Below are 19,854 nucleotides of genomic sequence, written 5' to 3'. Positions count from 1 at the left end.
CGAGGGCTATTACCTTTTCCTTCCTTGAAGAGTACAATAGAGTTGCAGGAGGAATTTGGAAGGATGACACTCTTTCCCACTTCCTCTTTCAGCTCTGTGGACTTTTCAATGCTCAGATTGATTCTACAGGATCTGACTTTTGCTCAGGGTGGGTTTGATTTAAATCAAACCGATTTAAATCACTAGTCAGTAAGACTTGATTGAAATCATATTTTTTTTTACAGACTCATTCTTGCTGGTATAATCGTAATATTTACAACCAGGTAGAGGTTTCATTTTTGGAATAATAAATTTTTAGAGTAGCTTTTACAGATACATCAAAAATAACTGATTTGGTTATACTATTAGAAATACATAGATAATTATGAAATTATTGTGAGGTTTAATAAGTTAACTGTTTATATTTGGACAACTGTTCTGCTGTACTTTATTGGAAGGAGAAAAATAATTATTTCCTTAATAACAATTTAAACAATTTAACTAAAACAATAACATTATAGTATACGTATCCATGTTTGTTAACTGATGTGGTTAAACATTTTTTTTTAAAAAAGAAAACTTAGAGTGAGTTTTAGCACACATGAAAAACTTAAAACAAATCCTTATTTCCTGATGAATAGCCTTTGGACTATAATGTAACTTAAGTAGAAAACTATCTTTAGAAAGATTTTTCCTTCAAAAGCATTTTATTTTAAAAATCCAATTTAAATGAAAATAATAATGGATTTTTATCCACCCTGCTTTTACCCCAATCCTTTGGAAGAGGGGTGTGTGTGTGTGTGTGTGTGTGTGTGTGTGAAGTGGTGGCGACACATGATTCCCAACTCTGTCTTTTCCCCCCTCTCTCGCAGAAAGGCTGGCGGTATGAAGCAGTGAAGTGGATGGTGGTTTTTGCCATTGGAGTCTGCACTGGGATGGTGAGGGTTCTTGCTAGCTTGCTTCCTCCAGTGAAGGGCAGATGCAGTGCTAGTCCTACTCAGAGTAGACCCATTATATCCCGTGCTTGTGCCCCACAGAGTAGACCCTGTCTACACTATACCTTTAAAGCACTAGGATGCCACTTTAAAGAGCCGCAGCTTCGCCTAAAGGATCCTGGGTACCGAAATTTGTTAAGGGTGCTAAGGGACCCCTTTTCCCCTTGCAGAACTACAATTCCCAGAGTTCCATGGGGAGAGGGACTGATTCTTCTCCATCACTCACATTTTCAAAGGGCATTATTGCTTTGCATTTGTTTTATTAATAATGATGTCGTGGCATGGGGAAGAAGAGTTATATGTTAAATCGCTCTGGAAATTGTAGCTCCGTGAGGGGGAACAGGGGGTCTCTGAATAATTCTCAGCACCCTTAACAAACTACACCTCCCAGGATGCTTTGGGGGAAGTAGAATCATCCGGTTTTTGTGTGGTTTGAACATATCCTAGTATACATGTATTGATTTGCCCATTTTTTTTTGCCTCTGTACCTGCTCACCACTCATGTTTGTTTATTTTTTATTTTTAAAAATCTATTATTGCATTAAATCTTGCATTTCCTCCAAGGATCTCAATGTGATGTACACGGTTCCACCCCTCTTTCCTTGTTTTATTCTCAGAACAACTCTTTGAGGTAGGTTAGGCAGAGAGACAGTGACAGGCCTAAGATGACTTAGCAAGCTTCATGGCTGAGGGTTGAACCCTGGTCTCCAAGGTCCTAGGCTGGCACTCTGACCGCTAGGCCACACTTCCATGCGGTCCCCGGTAGGATGAAGAACCTTCCCTTTTCTGCTGCAATGTAATGGCACTGGTCTTCTTTTCCATAACCTCCCTTTCTCCTCTTGCAGGTTGGTCTCTTTGTGGACTTCTTTGTACGACTCTTCTCCAGACTCAAGTTCCACATCGTGCAGAATTGTATCCACCTTGGTTTTGTCATTTCAGTGGCCTCTCTAACTGAGGCAGTGGCTGGGTTGAACAGGAGAACCCAAGGAAGTAATTTTGAGAGTTGGTCTGAGAAGCCTTGCTAGCTAGATTCGAACCGCTGACCTCCTGATCGGCAAGCCCTAGGCTCTGTGGTTTAACCCACAGCGCCACCCGTGTAGAAACTAGCCTACCATAAAAAGGTAAAATGCACATTGGTTGCTTAGCCAACTTCTGCCTCTGGCCTCGCCCGGCACATGGCCCTTAGGAGCTTGCCCAGAAGCGAATGCGGCCCTCAGTCTGATTTACAAGTTCCTTGCCCCTGTAATGTGGGCAGGCTGGCTGTGCCCATTTCTGTGGCTCTGTCCCTGAAGCAGCATGGGTTGAAGCAGTTGTTCTTTGCCGATAAATAGGAACTCTTGTTGCATAGGTCAGCTGGGATAAAGCAGAGAGGTCTTCCCAGGCTGGCTGCGTCCATTTCCTTGACTCTCGCCCTGCAGCGGTGGAGGAGTGCAGTGAGAAAGGCTGCCTTGCGGTGTCCCTGCTGGAGCTCCTCGGCTTTAACCTGACCTTCATCTTCCTGGCCAGCCTCCTCGTCTTGATCCAGGTAATACGGAGCAGCCAGCCAGGCTTGAAAGTTCTCCAGTGTGCGGAATTTTCTATAGGCCAGTCTTCCCACATGAACCTGAGTTAAGTCGTTGGTGGGAAAGAACTTTCCGTTCTCTACTTTGCAAAAAAAAGGTTTCTTGCCTGGTTGCCTGCCATCAGTTCTTGCTCACCATAGGCAACCAGGCAAATAGTTACAGAGCAGGCATGGAGAACCTTTGGCCCCCTAGATATTGCTGAATGACAACTCCCATCATCCCTGGCCATTGGTTACATTTGCTGAGGCTGATGGGAGTTGTAGTTCAGCAACATCTGGAGGGTCAAAGGTTACCTACACCTGAATTGCAAGCATGGACTAAAACAGGGATTTGAGCAACCTTTTTAACCAACACATTTCTCTGGAAAGTTGTTGAGGCATCTCTTGGGCCAAGCCTTGTCTTCAGAATTACTATTACTATTATTTTATTTGTATTCCGCCTATCTGGTTAGTTTGCTCCAGCCATGCTGGGTGGCTTCCAACACATATAAAAGCATAATAAAACATCAAACATTAAAAACTTCCCTAAACAGGACTGCCTTCAGGTGTCTTCTAAAAGTTGTGTAGTTCTTTATCTCCTTGGCATCTGATGGGAGGGCGTTCCACAGTGAGGGTGCCACTACCAAGAAGGCCCTCTGCCTGGTTCCCTGTAACCTCACTTCTCGCAGGGAGGGAACTGCCAGAAGGCCCTCGGAGCTAGACCTCAGTGTCAGCACCAACTCTTTGAATTGTACTCCTAAACGATTCAAGAACACCACTTGTGCCATTGTAAGTAGATTTGTGGGTCAGAAATATGAACCTCCTTTGATTCATATTTTGCCTGGGTCTCGAGCATTACGCCGCCTTATTCATTTAGAAGATTAATACACCATTTGATCGAAGAGCTTGCCAACAAAATGGTAAAATGAAACCTGGCTAAAATCCACAAACCAATTAAAAACAAACAAGGCCTAAAACCACCATCATTAAAAAGACAAACAAACCAAAATCAATAACACTTGAAAAAACCCACATGTAGATACATAGGGATATAGGTAGCCGTCTTATACTGAGGTTCCTGTGGTCCAATCCAGTTCAGCCTTGGCTCCCTGACTGGCAGCGATTCTCCAGGGTTTCAGACTGGGCGCTCTGTCCCAGCCCTACCTTATAAAGCCTGGGATTAAATCTGGGCCCTTCTGTGTGCAAAGCAGGTGATGTGCGGCTGAGCTTTGGTCCTTCCCCTAAAGATCCTAGTCCTCATGATTCTGAACAGAGGGCTGATTTAAATAGAAACCTAGGAAGCTCATCATACTGAGTCAGACCACTGGTCTACCTACCTCTTTGTTCTCTACACTGCCTGGCACTCTAGGGATTTCAGCAAGGGTTGCCCCCAGCCTTACCTGGAGGTTGCTCCCAGGGATTGAGCCTGGGACCTTCTACATGCATAGCAAGTGCTCTGTTCCTGAGCTGTGGTCCTTCTCCTTTCAGCCTGTGGCTGCCGGTTCTGGGATTCCGGAGATCAAATGCTACTTGAACGGAGTGAAGGTCCCTGGGATTGTTCGCCTCCGGACTCTGGTGTGCAAAGCTCTCGGGGTGCTCTTCAGCGTCGCTGGAGGTAAGAGGGGACCTGTCCCCTGTGGGAGTCTGCTCCCACCTGCATGACACTTTTTAATCTGTCTCTTATCCTTCCAGCTCCCAGATCTTGGCTTTTATAGAGAACTCACCCACCTGTCTCTTTTTTCCAGGTCTCTTTGTTGGGAAGGAAGGTCCCATGATCCACAGCGGTGCTGTGGTAGGAGCTGGACTGCCTCAGGTGAGTGCCGGCAGAGGTGGTGTCTTGCCAAAAGCCAGGTGGCTCTTCTAATGAGATTTAGAAGCAATACAAACACAAGTGAGTGAGAAGAACCTTACGGTCTTCAAACAAAAACATCTAGGAGGTCCCGGGCCACAGAGAGGTTAGGCTGGCCTCAACCAGAACTATTTTATAATGAAATGATTTTAGAATGTTGTATCATTTTACTGTTGTTAGCTGCTCTAAGCCCGGCTTCGGCTGGGGAGGGTGGGATATAAATAAAATTTTATTATTATTATTAAGATTAAAGATATTATTCTGAATAGCAAGCATTATATACATTACCAACCAAGCACTTTGATCTGCCACTGGTAAGACCTCAAGAAGTGGTGAAGTGACTCCCAGGTAACCCTCCGGCTATGAGTTGGTACGCGAGCTTCACAAAGAACTATGCCCCCAAACCATCCGCTTTATAGATACTAACTTGTTAGCCTACGTGCCTTCCCCGACTAGCTAGTGCAGATTATTAATTAGCTAGCCCCCTCTTCCAGGTCGCAGGTGGCGCTGTGGGTTAAAGCCTCAGCACCTAGGACTTGCCGATCGAAAGGTCGGCGGTTCGAATCCCCGTGGCGGGGTGCGCTCCCGTCTTTCGGTCCCAGCGCCTGCCAACCTAGCAGTTCGAAAGCACCTCCGGGTGCAAGTAGATAAATAGGGACCGCTTACCAGCGGGAAGGTAAACGGCGTTTCCGTGTGCGGCTCTGGCTCGCCAGAGCAACGATGTCACACTGGCCACATGACCCGGAAGTGTCTTCGGACAGCGCTGGCCCCTGGCCTCTTGAGTGAGATGGGCGCACAACCCCAGAGTCTGTCAAGACTGGCCCGTACGGGCAGGGGTACCTTTACCTTTACCTTTAGCCCCCTCTTCCAATACTGCATGTTCCTCCAAGCATGTCTAACATCAGAGAAGGTCAGAAGGTACCCTGCATTATCACTTCTTCCTTCCACCAGGTTATGCATTAAAGGCTGCTATCAGCCATCGAAGAACTTCAACAAGATAGAGAGGGGAAGTAAACAGAGGCAGGAAGGAAACAGGGGCAGGAAGAGATGACCATGTCAGATCACTAAACTCATCGAAATTACAAATATCTTCCGGATAGATTGTCCATACAGGTGGTCAGTCCGTGCCCATTTCTGAGCTTGCAACAGGGATTCCCTGCAGGCTTTCAAGTCTCTAGTGAGAGCTTAGAGACTTAACCCTTTTCAAGATTCCAAGAAGTGGAAGTCTGTTCTTAGAATTCTGTCTCATGAATTTGTGCTTGCCTCTAAGGACCTGAGCTCTCTTCCTAGTTCATTTACTGTGCTTTGTGTGTGTGTTCTCAAAGGGGATCACGGTTTATATGCAGAGCACGGTCTACAGTAATTGTGTGTGTGTTTGTATCCGTATTGTTCAGCTTCTGAATTGTTATTTCTCTCTTTCTCTGCCCAGTTCCAGAGCATCTCTTTGAGGAAGATCCAGTTCAACTTTCCCTATTTCCGCAGCGATAGGTACATTACCAAATCAGGGTGGGCATGTGGTAGTGGTGATTTCAAATGTGCTATCTTAAGAGATGCATCTCCATACCTGTGGTTTATGCCACGCTTGGGCAAGGAGGAAAGTGGGTGTACTGATGGCGAATCACTGGCTAGTTTCTGGAGAAAACCTGATTCACATTTCAAGGAGAGAGCAATTCTTACATGCTCATGGGAACTGGCGCTCACAGTCAAAGAAGTTGGGTCTAACGCACATTCGTTAGCTGACAAATGGGGGTTATATCCTGCACAGCTTGGCTGTGCATGCCTGTTCCCCATCTGCAAACAGGCACCTGCAGCCCAAAGCACACCACGGGGCTGCTTAATAGCCCTTTTGCAAACAGCCTTGCTCTGCCCTTTGAACTTCCAGATTTCCAGAGCCCCCACGCTGCACTTTGAAGTCCCAACGATTGGGGCTTCAAAGCACACTGTTCCCTGATTTCACTATGATGTGAGGTGATGGATCCTGTCCCCCTGTGCCAAAAAGGTTCCCTGTCCCTGACCCAGCCTCTTTTGTTAAGAAACATCTCCTAAGAAAAGCTCACTAAGCGTGTGAAAGCTTTAAATGGAACGCGAGACTCTTGACGACTTTATACAAGTGCTTACCTTTCTATTACCTTTTTGACTACAATTCCATGACAGAGCATTCTCCACTAACACATAAGCAGTTGTGGGATAATGCATTTCACTAATGACAATGTTTATATCCTACTTCTGGCGTCCGTTCTCGCAGCATCTGAAGCTCAATTGGAAACCGATCAAAACATTCTTTAAAAAGAAAACACTATCCCGATTTCCCCCTCAATTTTTCTCTCTTTCCAGGGACAAGAGGGATTTTGTGTCTGCTGGAGCTGCTGCTGGTGTGGCCGCAGCCTTTGGGGCCCCAATTGGTGGCACACTCTTCAGCCTCGAAGAGGGCTCGTCCTTCTGGAACCAGGGCCTGACGTGGAAAGTGGTGAGGCCCTAAAGGGATGATTTATCACAAGTTACTGGTTGAAAAATGAGTTTGTACTGAAAATGAGTCTCTGGGAGGAAGACTATACCAAATCTTGTAGGTAGGACTGGCTCTGAAGATGGTTCAGAGACTTCAGCTAGTGCAGAATTCAGTGGCCAGGTTGCTCACCGGAGCAAGACGGTTTGAGCATATTACACCAATCCTGGTCTGAGTGTACTAGCTACAAATTAGTTTCCAGGCCCAATTCAAAGTGCTGGTTTTGCTCTATAAAGCCTTAAATGGCTCAGGACCGCAATACCTCAAGGACCATCTCTTTCCATATGAACCTACTGAACCCTGAGACCATCCTCTCAGGCCCCCCCTTTGTGCGCCTCCTCCTTGAGAGGTCCAGAGGGTGGCAACACAAGAACGGGGCCCTCTCTACAGTGGTTCCTCATCTGTGGAATGCTCTCCCCTGGGAGGTTCACTTGGTGCCTTCATTACACACCTTTAGGCACCAGGCAAAAACATTCCTTTTTAACCTGGCCTTTGGTTGACTTGATTGACATCCCATGCCCTTTAAAAATGTGGTGACTGTCAGGTGCGGGTGGTGGTTGCTTGTGAGTAACCAGGCAGGACTCCGACCTGTCTTTTACAGGTTTTATTGTTCAAACTATTTACAATGCAGAACCACAAAGTTCATGTTCGTCTTAAGTCACTTGCAGAATCCGGGAGTGGCCCCTTCCGGCTTCTCCCCCAGCACAAGAACTTTGGTATCCCAAGCCTCCGCCTCCCCTCTTTGCGTTTCACCCCTCTGTGCATGCTGGGTGACGGAAGGGGCGTGCGTCTCTCCTGCCCAGCCTGGCTAGGTGAGGCACTGGGGCTCTCAGCAGCATCCTTGAGCCCTTTCCTCGCTTGCCTGGCCCCTTTCTTCTCCACTGGAGGTGTGGCTTTTCCCACTGCTGGAGGAGGAACTGCTCCTTAGGAGTTTCAGACACTCTCTGTATCCCTGTGGCTCCCCCTGCCTCCCTCCCCTGTTCCGATGGCAGTCCCCTGACAGGTGACTTTTTTGGAGTGGGGTTCTTATTAGATTGTTGCTTTTATTCTGATTATACATGCTGTGATCTTTTCTGTGACCTCTGGGCATAGGCACCACCCCTTTCAAATGCTACCTTCTCTCCAGTGTGGTGTAGTGGTTAAGAGCGGTGGACTCGTAATCTGGTGAACCAGGTTCGCGTCTCCGCTCCTCCACATGCAGCTGCTGGGTGACCTTGGGCCAGTCACACTTCTCTGAAGTCTCTCAGCCCCACTCACCTCACAGAGTGTTTGTTGTGGGGGAGGAAGGGAAAGGAGAATGTTAGCCGCTTTGAGACTCCTTCGGGTAGCGATAAAGTGGGATATCAAATCCAAACTCTTCTTCTCTTCTTCTTCTTCCTTCCCCAGCTCTTTTGTTCTATGTCTGCCACCTTCACTCTGAACTTCTTCCGCTCCGGGATCCAGTTTGGAAGTTGGGGTTCCTTCCAGCTCCCGGGATTGCTGAATTTTGGGGAGTTCAAGGTAGGTATCGCTTGACATGAAACGATGCGCGGCACGGAGAAATTGGAGCAAGGAATGTTTTTCTCCCTTGTAACATTAGATCTCACGGGTATCCTGTAGGAATGATCGCTGGGTGCGGAGCACACTCCCCTCCCGCGGGCAGCCTCAGCTGCCTGCACGCATGATCTTGGGGTGCGGGGCACACTCCCCCTCACAGATAAAGCCACAGCTGTCTGAACATCTTGTGATCTCAGTAGTCAGCCGTATCCTATCTGTGACCTTTGTCTCCTTTGTCATACACCGTGCAAGGGGAAAAGACGCGGTGGAAACAGGTGCCAAAATAACTTTGTACCACCCCACGATCTCGGGACTGGAAGATGTGTAAAGGTTACAGCCCATAATGTATCTGCCTGGGTTTGCATATTGTGTCAATAAAAGGAGCCTCCACAGAGCTGGCCGGCAGCTTGCTTGCAGCTCACCTGCATTATCAACTCCTGCCACTTCAGTATCCAATGGAAGATCTGTGACAGATAAACAAAAGCCCTTCACACAGCACATAGTTAAACTATGGAACTCAATCCCGTGGGAGGCAGTGATGGTCACCAACTTGGGCGGCTTTGAAAGAGGATTAGAGAAATTCATGGAGGAGAAGGCTATCAATAGCTACTAGCCATGATTTCTGTGTACTGCCACCGTGATGGGAGGCAGTCATGGTCCTGCAGACCAGTTTGTTGGAAACCACAGGAGGGGAGAGTACGCTTGCTCTCGGGTCCTGTTTGTGGACATCTGATTGGCCAGTGTGAGAGCAGGATCCTGCACTAGATGGGCCACTGGCTGGCTCCAGAAGGTCCTTAACAACAACAATTTTATTATTTACACCCCACCCTGTTGGCTATTTGCAGGTTTGTTGCGCTGCAGAATGCGTGCTGGGGAGACCACACATTTCAAGACATGCAAAAGTAACTTTTGCTAGGTTTTAATAACAAAAACAAAAACTCCTTTTGCACTAAATTACAATACAGTGGTACCTCGGGTTAAGAACTTAATTCGTTCTGGAGGTCTGTTCTTAACCTGAAGCACCACTTTAGCTAATGGGGCCTCCTGCTGCTGCCGCGCCGCCAGAGCACGATTTCTGTTCTCATCCTGAAGCAAAGTTCTTAACCCGAGGTAATATTTCTGGGTTAGCGGAGTCTGTAACCTGAAGCCTATGTAACCCGAGGTATCACTGTATATCAATAAGCACGACCCATCCACCAGGGTACTGAGAGAGCTACATGCTGCTCTTTATATACCATACCCAACAGATTAATAAACATAACTTAACAGCACCTGCTATGTTGCTTCACAGCTGTAAAACTAGGTCACGTTATTTGCTCTGGCCTTTAAAGAAATACACATCTTTTGGAACAATAATGAACCTTCAGATTTAAAGAGACCATTCAACACACCCATCTGGCTGGGTTTCCCCAGCCACTCTGGGTGGCTCCCAACAGAATATTAAAAACATGATAAAACATCAAACATTAAGAACTTCCCTAAACAGGGCTGCCTTCAGATGTCTTCTAAAAGTCAGATAGTTGTGTATTTCCTTGACATCTGATGGGAGGGCGTTCCACAGAGCGGGCGCCACTACCGAGAAGGCCCTCTGCCTGGTTCCCTGTAAACTCTCTTCTCGCAGGGAGGGAACCGCCAGAAGGCCCTCGGAGCTGGACCTTAGTGTCCGGGCTGAACGATGGGGGTGAAGACGCTCCTTCAGGTATACAGGACCGAGGCCGTTTAGGGCTTTAAAGTTAGGTTCTTATTAGAAACAGTGCAGTTATTAAAAGTGACCATGAAAATTTAGCAGCATGTCAGTACATAAAGCACAGGCTGTCACTAGCCTCTGCAGGAAAGAAATGAGCATAACTTACTAGCAACCCAGAGCGAGGCTTTAACATAACATGACATGGTTAACAAGCAAGCGCTTTTGAAAGTGACATGGAGTGGAAAACCCATCCCTTTAGCCCAAAAAAGAGGTTGTGTCCTCTTTTTTCACCGTGTTCCTGCTTCTTGATTTCCCCCCCTCCTCCTTGAAGCATAAAATGAAATGCCTCATTTTCTCTCTGTTGACTCACCTGTTTGCCTTCCTTTCGACTCCACTCCCTCTAGTGCCCGGAATCTGACAAAAAATGCCACCTGTGGACGGCCGTGGACTTGGGCTTCTTCATCCTGATGGGGATCTTGGGCGGCCTCTTGGGGGCTACCTTCAACTGCATCAACAAGAGGCTGGCGAAGTACCGCATGCGGAACGTCCACCCCAAGCCCAAGCTGGTCAGGTACCTGCCTCCTTTACCCTGCCTGTCATTGTCGTCTTTTTGTTCTGCTGCTGCTGCTGCTGCTGCTGTGTGCGTGTGTTTGCCAGACTGTTAGTGAAGAAGGGGGTCAGGGTTGGGAACCTTGACACATATTGGATGCTCTCCATCCAGGAAAACGAGCGCATTATTGCAGGCCAAGGGCACTTACCAGCAAGACAAAAGTTTTTGGAAAAGATGTGATGCAGGGTCAGCGGTCGGGGGGGCGTAGCCTATTGGCAAAACCTATTTGGTGTTTCGCAACTTTCTGTCTAGTTGCAGGACCTTAGCCAGACCTAGCAGAGTACACACAGAATCCATGGAAGCAATTGGTAAAACCTATTTGGCATTTCGCAACGTTCTGACTAGTTGCAGGACCTTAGCCAGACCTAGCAGAGTACACGCAGAATCCATGGAAGCAATTGGCGACTTAGCTGCAGACAGGATAGACGAAGCAGGAACCAGGAACTTGTAGTCAGGTGTTTATTATATACAGCGGACTATTTACAGGAACAGAACACGGATCTTTTGCTAGCTCTCTCCGACACGACTCACAACTCCCACACACAGAACTACTGAATATGAACTCCGAACTAACACATTCCAGTTAGTAGGCCATTAATTATCACTCCTTTGAGAGAGCTTGACCGATCAGGGAGCGGACTCCATGTCTCTGTTATCACCAGACAGACTTACTCCTTCAGATTGCCTTCTGGCTGTCTGCCAAACCTTAATTGACTCTGTGTGAGTAGCTGCACGTACGCAGTTTCCCAACATAGCCTGGGGAGGCCAGATAGGAAGGCCTAGGGAGGCCAAGGGCCAAGGGCCAGATAGGAAGGCCTAGGGAGCCACATCTGGTGTCCTCCAGATGTTTGGGACTACATCTCCCATTCCAGCCCTGGACTATCTTGGGACAGCCTGTAGCGGGGATCTCTCCATTTCTGTGGCTTCCCTATGGAGAGACCGGTGGTGGACGGCAGCAGTGTGGAAGGAAGGGCGGCAGCAGCGAGCGGTTCTGAGCCACCGAATTCCCTTGCACGCTTCTCTTGCCTCTTCTCGCTTGCAGAGTCTTGGAGAGCCTGCTGGTGTGTCTAACGACCACCCTTGTGGTGTTTGTCGCTTCCATGGTTCTAGGGGAATGCCGGCCGCTGTCTTCTACCAACCACGGGGGCAACAGCTCTCTCGGCCTGCAGGTAAGAGCGAGAGCCGCAGGCCCTTTCCTTGAAGAGAGGGGTAAAATTGATGGCAATGAACACATTCCTCTGCCCTTAGTTTTAAGTGCACGTCCCTCGGTCCCTCTACTACCGATGCTCAGTGTGTGAGTGCCGTTCCTTATTTATTTTTATTTTCCCCCCAATTTTTTTAATTGATTTTCCAAATTTTTTTTCAAACAAACAAACAAACAAAAATCTCAACCATATTAAAACCAAACTTAGTAACATTGTTAAGTGACTTCCTCATATCCCCCTGGTTGAATTTCAGTGTATATCATTTTAACGGTTTTCCAAAACCAATATTCTTATAAAATTTACTTAATCACTTAACATCTTTCTTTCTTTCCAATTCCGCATTAAACCTATCAATTCATCCTTTTTTATTTTATTTTTTAACTGTTGCTGTCTTGTTACGGGTTAGGATTCTTCATCTGACGAAGTGAATTCCAGCATTAAGACATTCTTCTGCCCAAACGACACTTACAACGACATGGCAACCCTTCTCTTTAACCCTCAGGAGTCTGCCATCCTGCAGCTTTTCCACCAGGAGGGTGAGTGGTCGCTGTGAGGAACCCAGAGGGCATGCTGGCAGAGCAGCGAAAAAGGCTGCTGCTGGCTTCGTGAAAACCACACCCTGGATATTTTTGGGTGCTCAGGCTGTGAGTGTCATCGTAGCCAAAAGGGGGGCGGGGAAGCAATGCACAGCATCACCCATGCCCAAGAGGAAGGTTTCACAGGTGGGGGTTGGTTTTGTGGGGAGAACCCCAAGGATTGTAAAAGCATAAAATATTCAGGGAAATACCGTATTTTTTGCTCTATAAGACTCATCTTTTTCCCTCCTAAAAAGTAAGGGGAAGTGTGTGTGCGTCTTATGGAGCGAATGCAGGCTGCGCAGCTATCCCAGAAGCCAGAACAGTGAGAGGGATCGCTGCTTTCGCTGCACAGTGATCCCTCTTGTTGTTGTGGCTTCTGGGATTCAGAATATTTTTTTTCTTGTTTACCTCCTCCAAAAACTAGGTGCGTCTTGTGGTCTGGTGCGTCTTATAGAGAGAAAAATATGGTGATTCTCAGGCAGAATACCCCAAAATAGCACAAGGAGGACCAACAGGATTCTGGCTAGCTGAGAAGTAGTGGGGGTGTCGTGGCTGACTCTACACTGCAACATCTCCCATTAGTTTTGTTTTTCAGCTCTTGTTTTATCTATTAAGCTTCCTATTGGACACCTGTTGCTGTTACTTGCTATTTACTAGACTAGTAGCTTATCTTAACAACTTACTGGGTGTTATACATAAAGCAGAGCTGCTATTACTCAGCTAGATGAGTAGCCTTACAGTGGTACCTCTGGTTAAGAACTTAATTCGTTCCGGAGGTCCGTTCTTAACCTGAAACTGTTCTTAACCTGAGGTACCACTTTAGCTAATAGGGCCTCGCACTGCCACCGCACTGCCAGCATGCTATTTCTGTTCTCATCCTGAGGTAAAGTTCTTAACCAGAGGTACTACTTCCGGGTTAGCAGAGTCTGTAACTCAAGGTGTTTGTAACCCGAGGTTCCACTGTACTACTAAATTACTGGCATACAGACTTACTGTGTCAAGAAGAGCTACCATTGCTACTGTGGATTTACTAGACTATTGGAGTTACTAGTAACTTGCTGGTACATATAATGTCCAGTGAGTCTGTAAGCTACTAAAGCAGAAATACCATGGACCGCCCTAGAACAGCTCTTCTGAAAGTTAGGATTTTGTCGCCACGACAGTACCACCTGTGTCCACTTCAGGGTGCTCTCAGTCCACATACATATTCACATAAACACTATGGCATTGGGTAATAGCTGATCAAGGCTGAAGATAATGCAGGTAGTATGAATGACACGCTTTCTGCAATTTATTACAAGGGAACGGAAGGTAACTGTTCTGGTGCACACTTGAATATAGGAGAGAGGGATCGAGAAGAACTTAAGAAGCTTTTCTTCTTCTCATGAGCAAAAACTGCTTTTTAGAAGCTCACAATTGAGACGGGGTCATTGAGAAGGCTGATATGGAGATAGGTAGGCACAGTTACCATTAAAACATTGCAATTTTCAGGGCAGGATTTGGGCATGTGTCTTTTGCCCAGAGCAGAGAATGTTTCCGGGGCAATTTCTCACGGAGCCTTACATAGACCCACCCCCACTGGACTCCAGGGATTTAGAAAACTAAACCAAATGCTTGTCCTTATAGAGAAGGGTCTGGGGAACACCTGAGGGTCCCCCAGATGTTGCTGGGCTCTAGTGGGAAGGGTACGATAGGAGCTGGACTCCTGATACCATATGACACACTGAATGTTCTCCAGCCCTCCTATAGAGCGATAAACGCACAGTATCGAAATAACCTGAGTGCCTTGGGATGGCTTCTGTGGGTGGGAGTCTTCTTGGGGCGGCAAATCTCTTGCTGAAAGGGGCGTGGCCTTTTACTTCAGTGGGCGGGGCTCCCGCTGGCTGCCACTTAAACCGCCTCTTTCCCCAGCCACTCAGAATAACCGGAGTGCTGTAAGACGGAGTCTGTGGGCTGGGTGCTTTTTTGGGGGCAGGGGGAAGAGCTCTTCCTGAATGGGGCGTGGCCTCTCGTGTCAGTGGGCGGGGCTCCTGTGGGCTGCCACCCAAGCCTCTTTCCCTGTTGTCTTTGCAGGTACCTTCAGCCCAGTCACCCTCTCCCTGTTCTTCCTCCTCTATTTCCTCCTTTCCTGCTGGACTTACGGGATTTCTGTGCCCAGCGGCCTCTTTGTCCCGTCGCTGCTTTGCGGGGCTGCCTTCGGACGCCTGGTGGCCAACCTCCTCAAAAGGTGCCTCCTCTGCTTTGCGCATGGCGCTATGGGGCAGGACCCCCCCTCCCTCTCTCCCCAGACCCTCCCTGCTTGTCTCCGCTGCATCCTGACACCCTCCGACTTGTCTTCTCTCCGCTCCCCTAGTTACATCGGCCTGGACCACATCTACTCGGGGACATTTGCCCTGATCGGGGCAGCTGCCTTCCTGGGAGGCGTCGTGCGCATGACAATCAGCCTCACCGTCATCCTGATCGAGTCCACAAACGAGATCACGTACGGGCTCCCCATCATGATCACGCTTATGGTGAGCCTGTTAGCAGCGGCACCGAATCTTCCAACGGCTAGCGCAATTGCAAAGCTAAGCAGGGTTCGGTACGGTTTCAAATTGGGTGGGGGACTGTGTGTTGGGATACCAGCATTGGAGGCGGTTGGATTCGATGACCCTTGGGATCCCTTCCAGTTCTATGACCCACCACCATCACCCCGTGGAGCTACGTCGGCAGTTGTGCCAGGCCACTTTGTAGGTGCGGTTTACATCAGACCACAAATTAACAAAATGAGGATTGCTGGGCAGAAAGCCTCCTCAGCTAACTTGAGGACTTCCCAAAGCAGAACTCCCTAATTCAGAAATGAACTGGCAACCAATGTAGGTGCTTTAAAATGGCTTCTATGAGATCTGGAAGCGACGCGGGTAGCGCTGTGCTGCAAACCACTGAGCCTCCTGGGCTTGCTGATCAGAAGGTTGGCAGTTCGAATCCCTGCGACGGGGTGAGCTCCTGTTGCTCTGTCCCAGCTCCTGCCAACCTAGCAGTTCGAAAGCACGCCAGTGCAAGTAGATAAGTAGGTTCCGCTGCGGCAAGAAGGTAAACGGCGTTTCTCAGAGCTCTGGTTTCCGTCACTGTGTTCTGTTGCACCAGAAGCGGTTTAGTCATGCTGGCCACATGACCTGGAAAACTGTCTGTGGACAAATGCCAGCTCCCTTGGCCTGAAAGTGAGATGAGCGCCACAACCCCATAGTTGCCTTTGACTGGACATAACTGTCCAGGGCTCCTTTACCTTTACCTTATATGAGATCTAAAGGGAGCCCCAGCCAGCAGTCTGGCCATTGTGGAAACCAATGGAGGTTTCCGAGTTGTCTCCAAGGCGTTCCCCATGTAGTATGCATTGCAGTGATTTAATTTGGAGGTTTTTCTCCTGTGTTTAGGAGCTTGTGGTACCAGCTCCTCCTCATCCTCCTCTTTCCAGGTAGCCAAATGGACTGGAGACCTCTTCAACAAAGGTATCTACGACATCTACATCAACTTGCGAGGGGTGCCGCTTCTCGAGTGGGAAACCAAGGCAGAAATGGACAAGTCAGTCCCTGATTTCAACAATCTTAAATTGTCCTGTGTTAAAATTGCTTGTTCTCTGCATGTGTGTGTGCAGCTCTCAAGCCTGCTTCTTTCTGATGTTCCCCAGGCTGAGAGCCAGCGACATCATGGAGCCCAACCTGATGTACGTTTACCCCCACACCCGGATCCAGTCCCTCGTGAGCATCTTGCGCACGACGGTTCACCACGCCTTCCCGGTGGTGACCGAAAACCGGGCGTACGAGAGGGAGTTCATGAAGTGGGACCAGCTGATCAGCAACAACATCAAGTTCAAGGTGGGTTCTGGGGCGGAGTCCCTTGTGGGGAACAAATGGAGTGCTTTCTTTGATTATGGCAGCACCTAGGTCTTTGGAACTCCCTGCCTGTTGATACGAGGCAGGTTGGACTAGATGGGTTCCCTTACAACTCTACAACTCGCATGATTCTATATTGTGGTATTAATTCCTCGGCCACCCAGCGCCTGGGGGAAGAGGAATGTTTTTCAAATTCCTCTTGGAAGTCAGTAACAATGGACGTGATGCAACAATGGCGGTTTATTTTTGCCAGAAATCCAGCATCCTCACCCGGGCAGGCGAGCAGCGTAAACGCAGCCAGTCCATGAAGTCCTACCCATCCAGTGAGCTTCGCAACGTCTGCGACGACCACATCGCGACGGAGGAGCCTCCGGAGACAGAGGACATGTTGCAGCAGATGCTGGAGCGCAGGTGAGCAAACACAGAACGGGACGGAGGGTGGGCATCTCTTTCAGGCTGAGTGCAACATTCCTTTAAAAAATTATTTGGTTTTCCAAATTAAAGTTTTACAGTCAGAGATACACAACATAAAAATCAGATTCCAAGGAATCTCCTGGACTTCGCTCCTCCCCTTTGTGGGTTCTGTTATTAATCATTTCCTCCTGGTGGCGCTGTGGGTTAAACCACAGAGCCTAGGACTTGCCGATCAGAAGGTCGGCGGTTCAAATCCCTGTGACGGGGTGAGCTCCCGTTGCTCGGTCCCTGCTCTTGCCAACCTAGCAGTTCAAAAGCACGTCAAAGTGCAAGTAGATAAATAGGTACTGCTCTGGCGGGAAGGTAAATGGTGTTTGTGTGCTTTGCTCTGGTTCGCCAGAAGCGGCCTAGTCATGCTGGCCACATGACCCGGAAGCTGTACGCCGGCCCCCTTGGCCAGTAAAGCGAGATGAGCGCCGCAACCCCAGAGTCGGCCACGACTGGACTTAATGGTCACACACAACGTAATGTAAGCACACAAACGCCTTAATGGTCAGGGATCCCTTTACCTTTTACCTGCATCTTTTATGACAATCCAAGTCTTTTATCTCTCCATTGTGTCCAAAATTCACCCTTAAACTACAAGGGATATTCCAATCCTACTAACGACTTTAACTGTTCACAATGGTTTTTAAGCTCTGGCACAATGGTTGCCAGTGGCTTGATTTGAATCAATTTTATAATGAATGATTTTAGAGTGTTGTTTGTGCTGTACTTTTGTACTGTTTTATTGTTGTTAGCCGCCCTGAGCCCGACTTCGGCTGGGGAGGGCGGGATATAAATAAAATTTATTATTATTATTATTATTATTATTATTATTATTATTATTATTATTATTATTATTTCTCCCCATTTCTTATTAGAATTTTGGTCTTCCTGATTTCTGACTCGTCCCATCATTTTAGCCATTTAGGCATAATCCATCCACTTGATTTGCCATTCTTCTCTGGTATGGACTTCATCTTCTTTCCATCTCTGGGCCAATAACATCCGTGCAGCCATGGTCACGTACATAAATAGTCTTTTCTGCTCCTTTGGGATTTCGGCACCTAGAATTCCTAAAAGGAAAGCTTCAGGGTTTTTTAAGAAAAAGTTATTTTAAACATTTTTTTCAACTTGTTATACAGTGGTACCTTGGGTTAAGTACTTAATTCATTCTGGAGGTCTGTTCTTAACATGAAACTGTTCTTAACCTGAAGCACCACTTTAGCTAATGAGGCCTCCTGCTGCCACTGCGCCGCCAGAGCACAATTTCTGTTCTCATCCTGAAGCAAAGTTCTTAACCTGAAGCACTATTTTTGGGTTAGCAGAGTCTGTAACCTGAAGCGTCTGTAACCTGAAGCGTATGTAACCTGAGGTACCACTGTATAAAAGTCTGGAACGGATTAATCCATTTTGCATTACTTTCTATGGGAAAGTGCGCCTTGGTTTTGGAACGCTTTGGTGTTGGAATGGACTTCTGGAACAGATTACGTTTGAGAACCAAGGTACTATTATAGTCTAAAGTATCTAGCAGGTGCCAGGCCAGTGAGTTTTTCATCTCAACGCCAGATACATAGGGAGCTAGTGAGAGCGTGCAAATGTTTCAGGGGCTGACTGGTTGGCTGGCCTGACCCGGCCCCTTTTTCCTGCAGGCACCCCTGCAATCCATCTCCAGAATGGCTTGCTCAATAATTACCTGTATGTTACCTGATCGACTCCCCCCCCCATCCCAGGTACACCCCATATCCTAACCTTTACCCGGACCAATCGCCCAGCGAAGAGTGGACCATGGAGGAGCGATTCCGGCCCCTGACTTTCCACGGCCTCATCCTGCGCTCACAGCTGGTCACCTTGCTGGTGCGAGGAGTCTGTTATGCGGAGAATCAGTCGGTGAGTTGGTTCCGCTCATTGAATTATTTGGGCCTGCAAACGGCTTGGGGCGACATTATTGTTTAGTGTGGAAGAGACCTTGCATTGACAGCGTCCCTGACAGAGGTGTTCCCTTCTCACCTGCACCTGAAGGGAAAAGATCCCCATGTTCCTGGCCCCCCCTCCCCAGTGGATATTTGTCCTTTTTTATTTAAACGATTAACATTTTTTATTGCGTTTTCTCCAGAAAATTCCTCTTTTGTCCCGTCTTGATATGTTTGAAACATCCATAGAGGACAAACTAGAACCCAAATTTTATCTTAAAAGAGCTGTTTTTTCTTTCAGCTCATTGGGAGTAGCTCATGAATGACATGTATGTCTTCACGGCATAATCTGATTTTAACTTTTTTATGTACAGTGGTACCTCTGGATGCAAACGGGATCTGTTCCGGAGCCCCGTTCGCATCATGAAGCGAATGCAACCCGCGTCTGTGCAGGTCGCAATTCGCCACTTCTGTGCTTGCGCATGACATCATTTTGAGCGTCTGCGCATGTGCTAGCGGCGAAACCTGGAAGTAACACGCTCCGTTACTTCCGTGGAGCGCAACCCGAATATATTCATCCTGACGCATATTTAACCCGAGGTATGACTGTAGTTTTAGTGTACTGTTATTGGTACACTGTTCTGATTTAGTTATTTATTTAATCAACAGCGATACGTACATATTTTTACAAATAAATGGGGACGACTCTTCTCATTCAAAGAAATTCCCTCCCAGGACCCTAGAGGACAGTAGTCCTGTCCCAGCTTCCCCCCAGCTTCCCTTGCAATAGAAATTCACAGTCCAGAATTTTCTGCTCTCCTCCACTTTTGATACGCCGTAGGATTTGATCTGTGTCCGCCTGACTGAGATTTGCTTTCCAGAGCACCAGCCAGCCTCGCCTTTCGTACGGCGAGATGGCGGAAGATTACCCCCGCTATCCCGACATCCACGATCTGGACCTCACGCTTCTGAACCCCAGGATGATTGTGGTAAGGGCAAGAGGGTGTGCTTGCACAAATTTGTGGAGCGTCAAGCTATCAGTAGCTACCAGCCAGATGGCTGTGCTCTTCTTTCATGGTCAAAGGCAGCACTGCATCTGAATACCTGATGCTGGAAACCAGAGGAGGGGAG

At 47.8% G+C, this 19,854-nt stretch overlaps 1 protein-coding gene across 1 annotated transcript in view; it reads left to right on the top strand.

Moving 5' to 3' along the window:
* CLCN6 (chloride voltage-gated channel 6) overlaps positions 1-19,854 on the top strand; it is a 36,788-nt gene that overhangs the window by 7,067 nt on the left and 9,867 nt on the right. The window contains exons 4-21 of the mRNA XM_081923544.1: positions 852-917; positions 1,820-1,886; positions 2,393-2,499; positions 4,003-4,129; positions 4,260-4,327; positions 5,793-5,851; positions 6,698-6,830; positions 8,253-8,366; positions 10,494-10,660; positions 11,742-11,868; positions 12,311-12,440; positions 14,556-14,709; positions 14,836-14,995; positions 15,937-16,043; positions 16,150-16,336; positions 16,608-16,765; positions 18,544-18,700; positions 19,605-19,712. Of these exons, the coding sequence (XP_081779670.1) occupies positions 852-917; positions 1,820-1,886; positions 2,393-2,499; positions 4,003-4,129; positions 4,260-4,327; positions 5,793-5,851; positions 6,698-6,830; positions 8,253-8,366; positions 10,494-10,660; positions 11,742-11,868; positions 12,311-12,440; positions 14,556-14,709; positions 14,836-14,995; positions 15,937-16,043; positions 16,150-16,336; positions 16,608-16,765; positions 18,544-18,700; positions 19,605-19,712 (2,196 nt within the window). The remainder of the gene's footprint in view (positions 1-851; positions 918-1,819; positions 1,887-2,392; positions 2,500-4,002; positions 4,130-4,259; positions 4,328-5,792; positions 5,852-6,697; positions 6,831-8,252; positions 8,367-10,493; positions 10,661-11,741; positions 11,869-12,310; positions 12,441-14,555; positions 14,710-14,835; positions 14,996-15,936; positions 16,044-16,149; positions 16,337-16,607; positions 16,766-18,543; positions 18,701-19,604; positions 19,713-19,854) is intronic.

Source organism: Podarcis melisellensis (assembly GCF_964234715.1).
Source record: "Podarcis melisellensis genome assembly, chromosome: 8".
In the NCBI taxonomy this organism is placed as follows: Eukaryota; Metazoa; Chordata; class Lepidosauria; order Squamata; family Lacertidae; genus Podarcis; species Podarcis melisellensis.
Note: the sequence above shows the minus strand (reverse complement) of the source record. Positions and strands in the feature narration are given on the sequence as shown.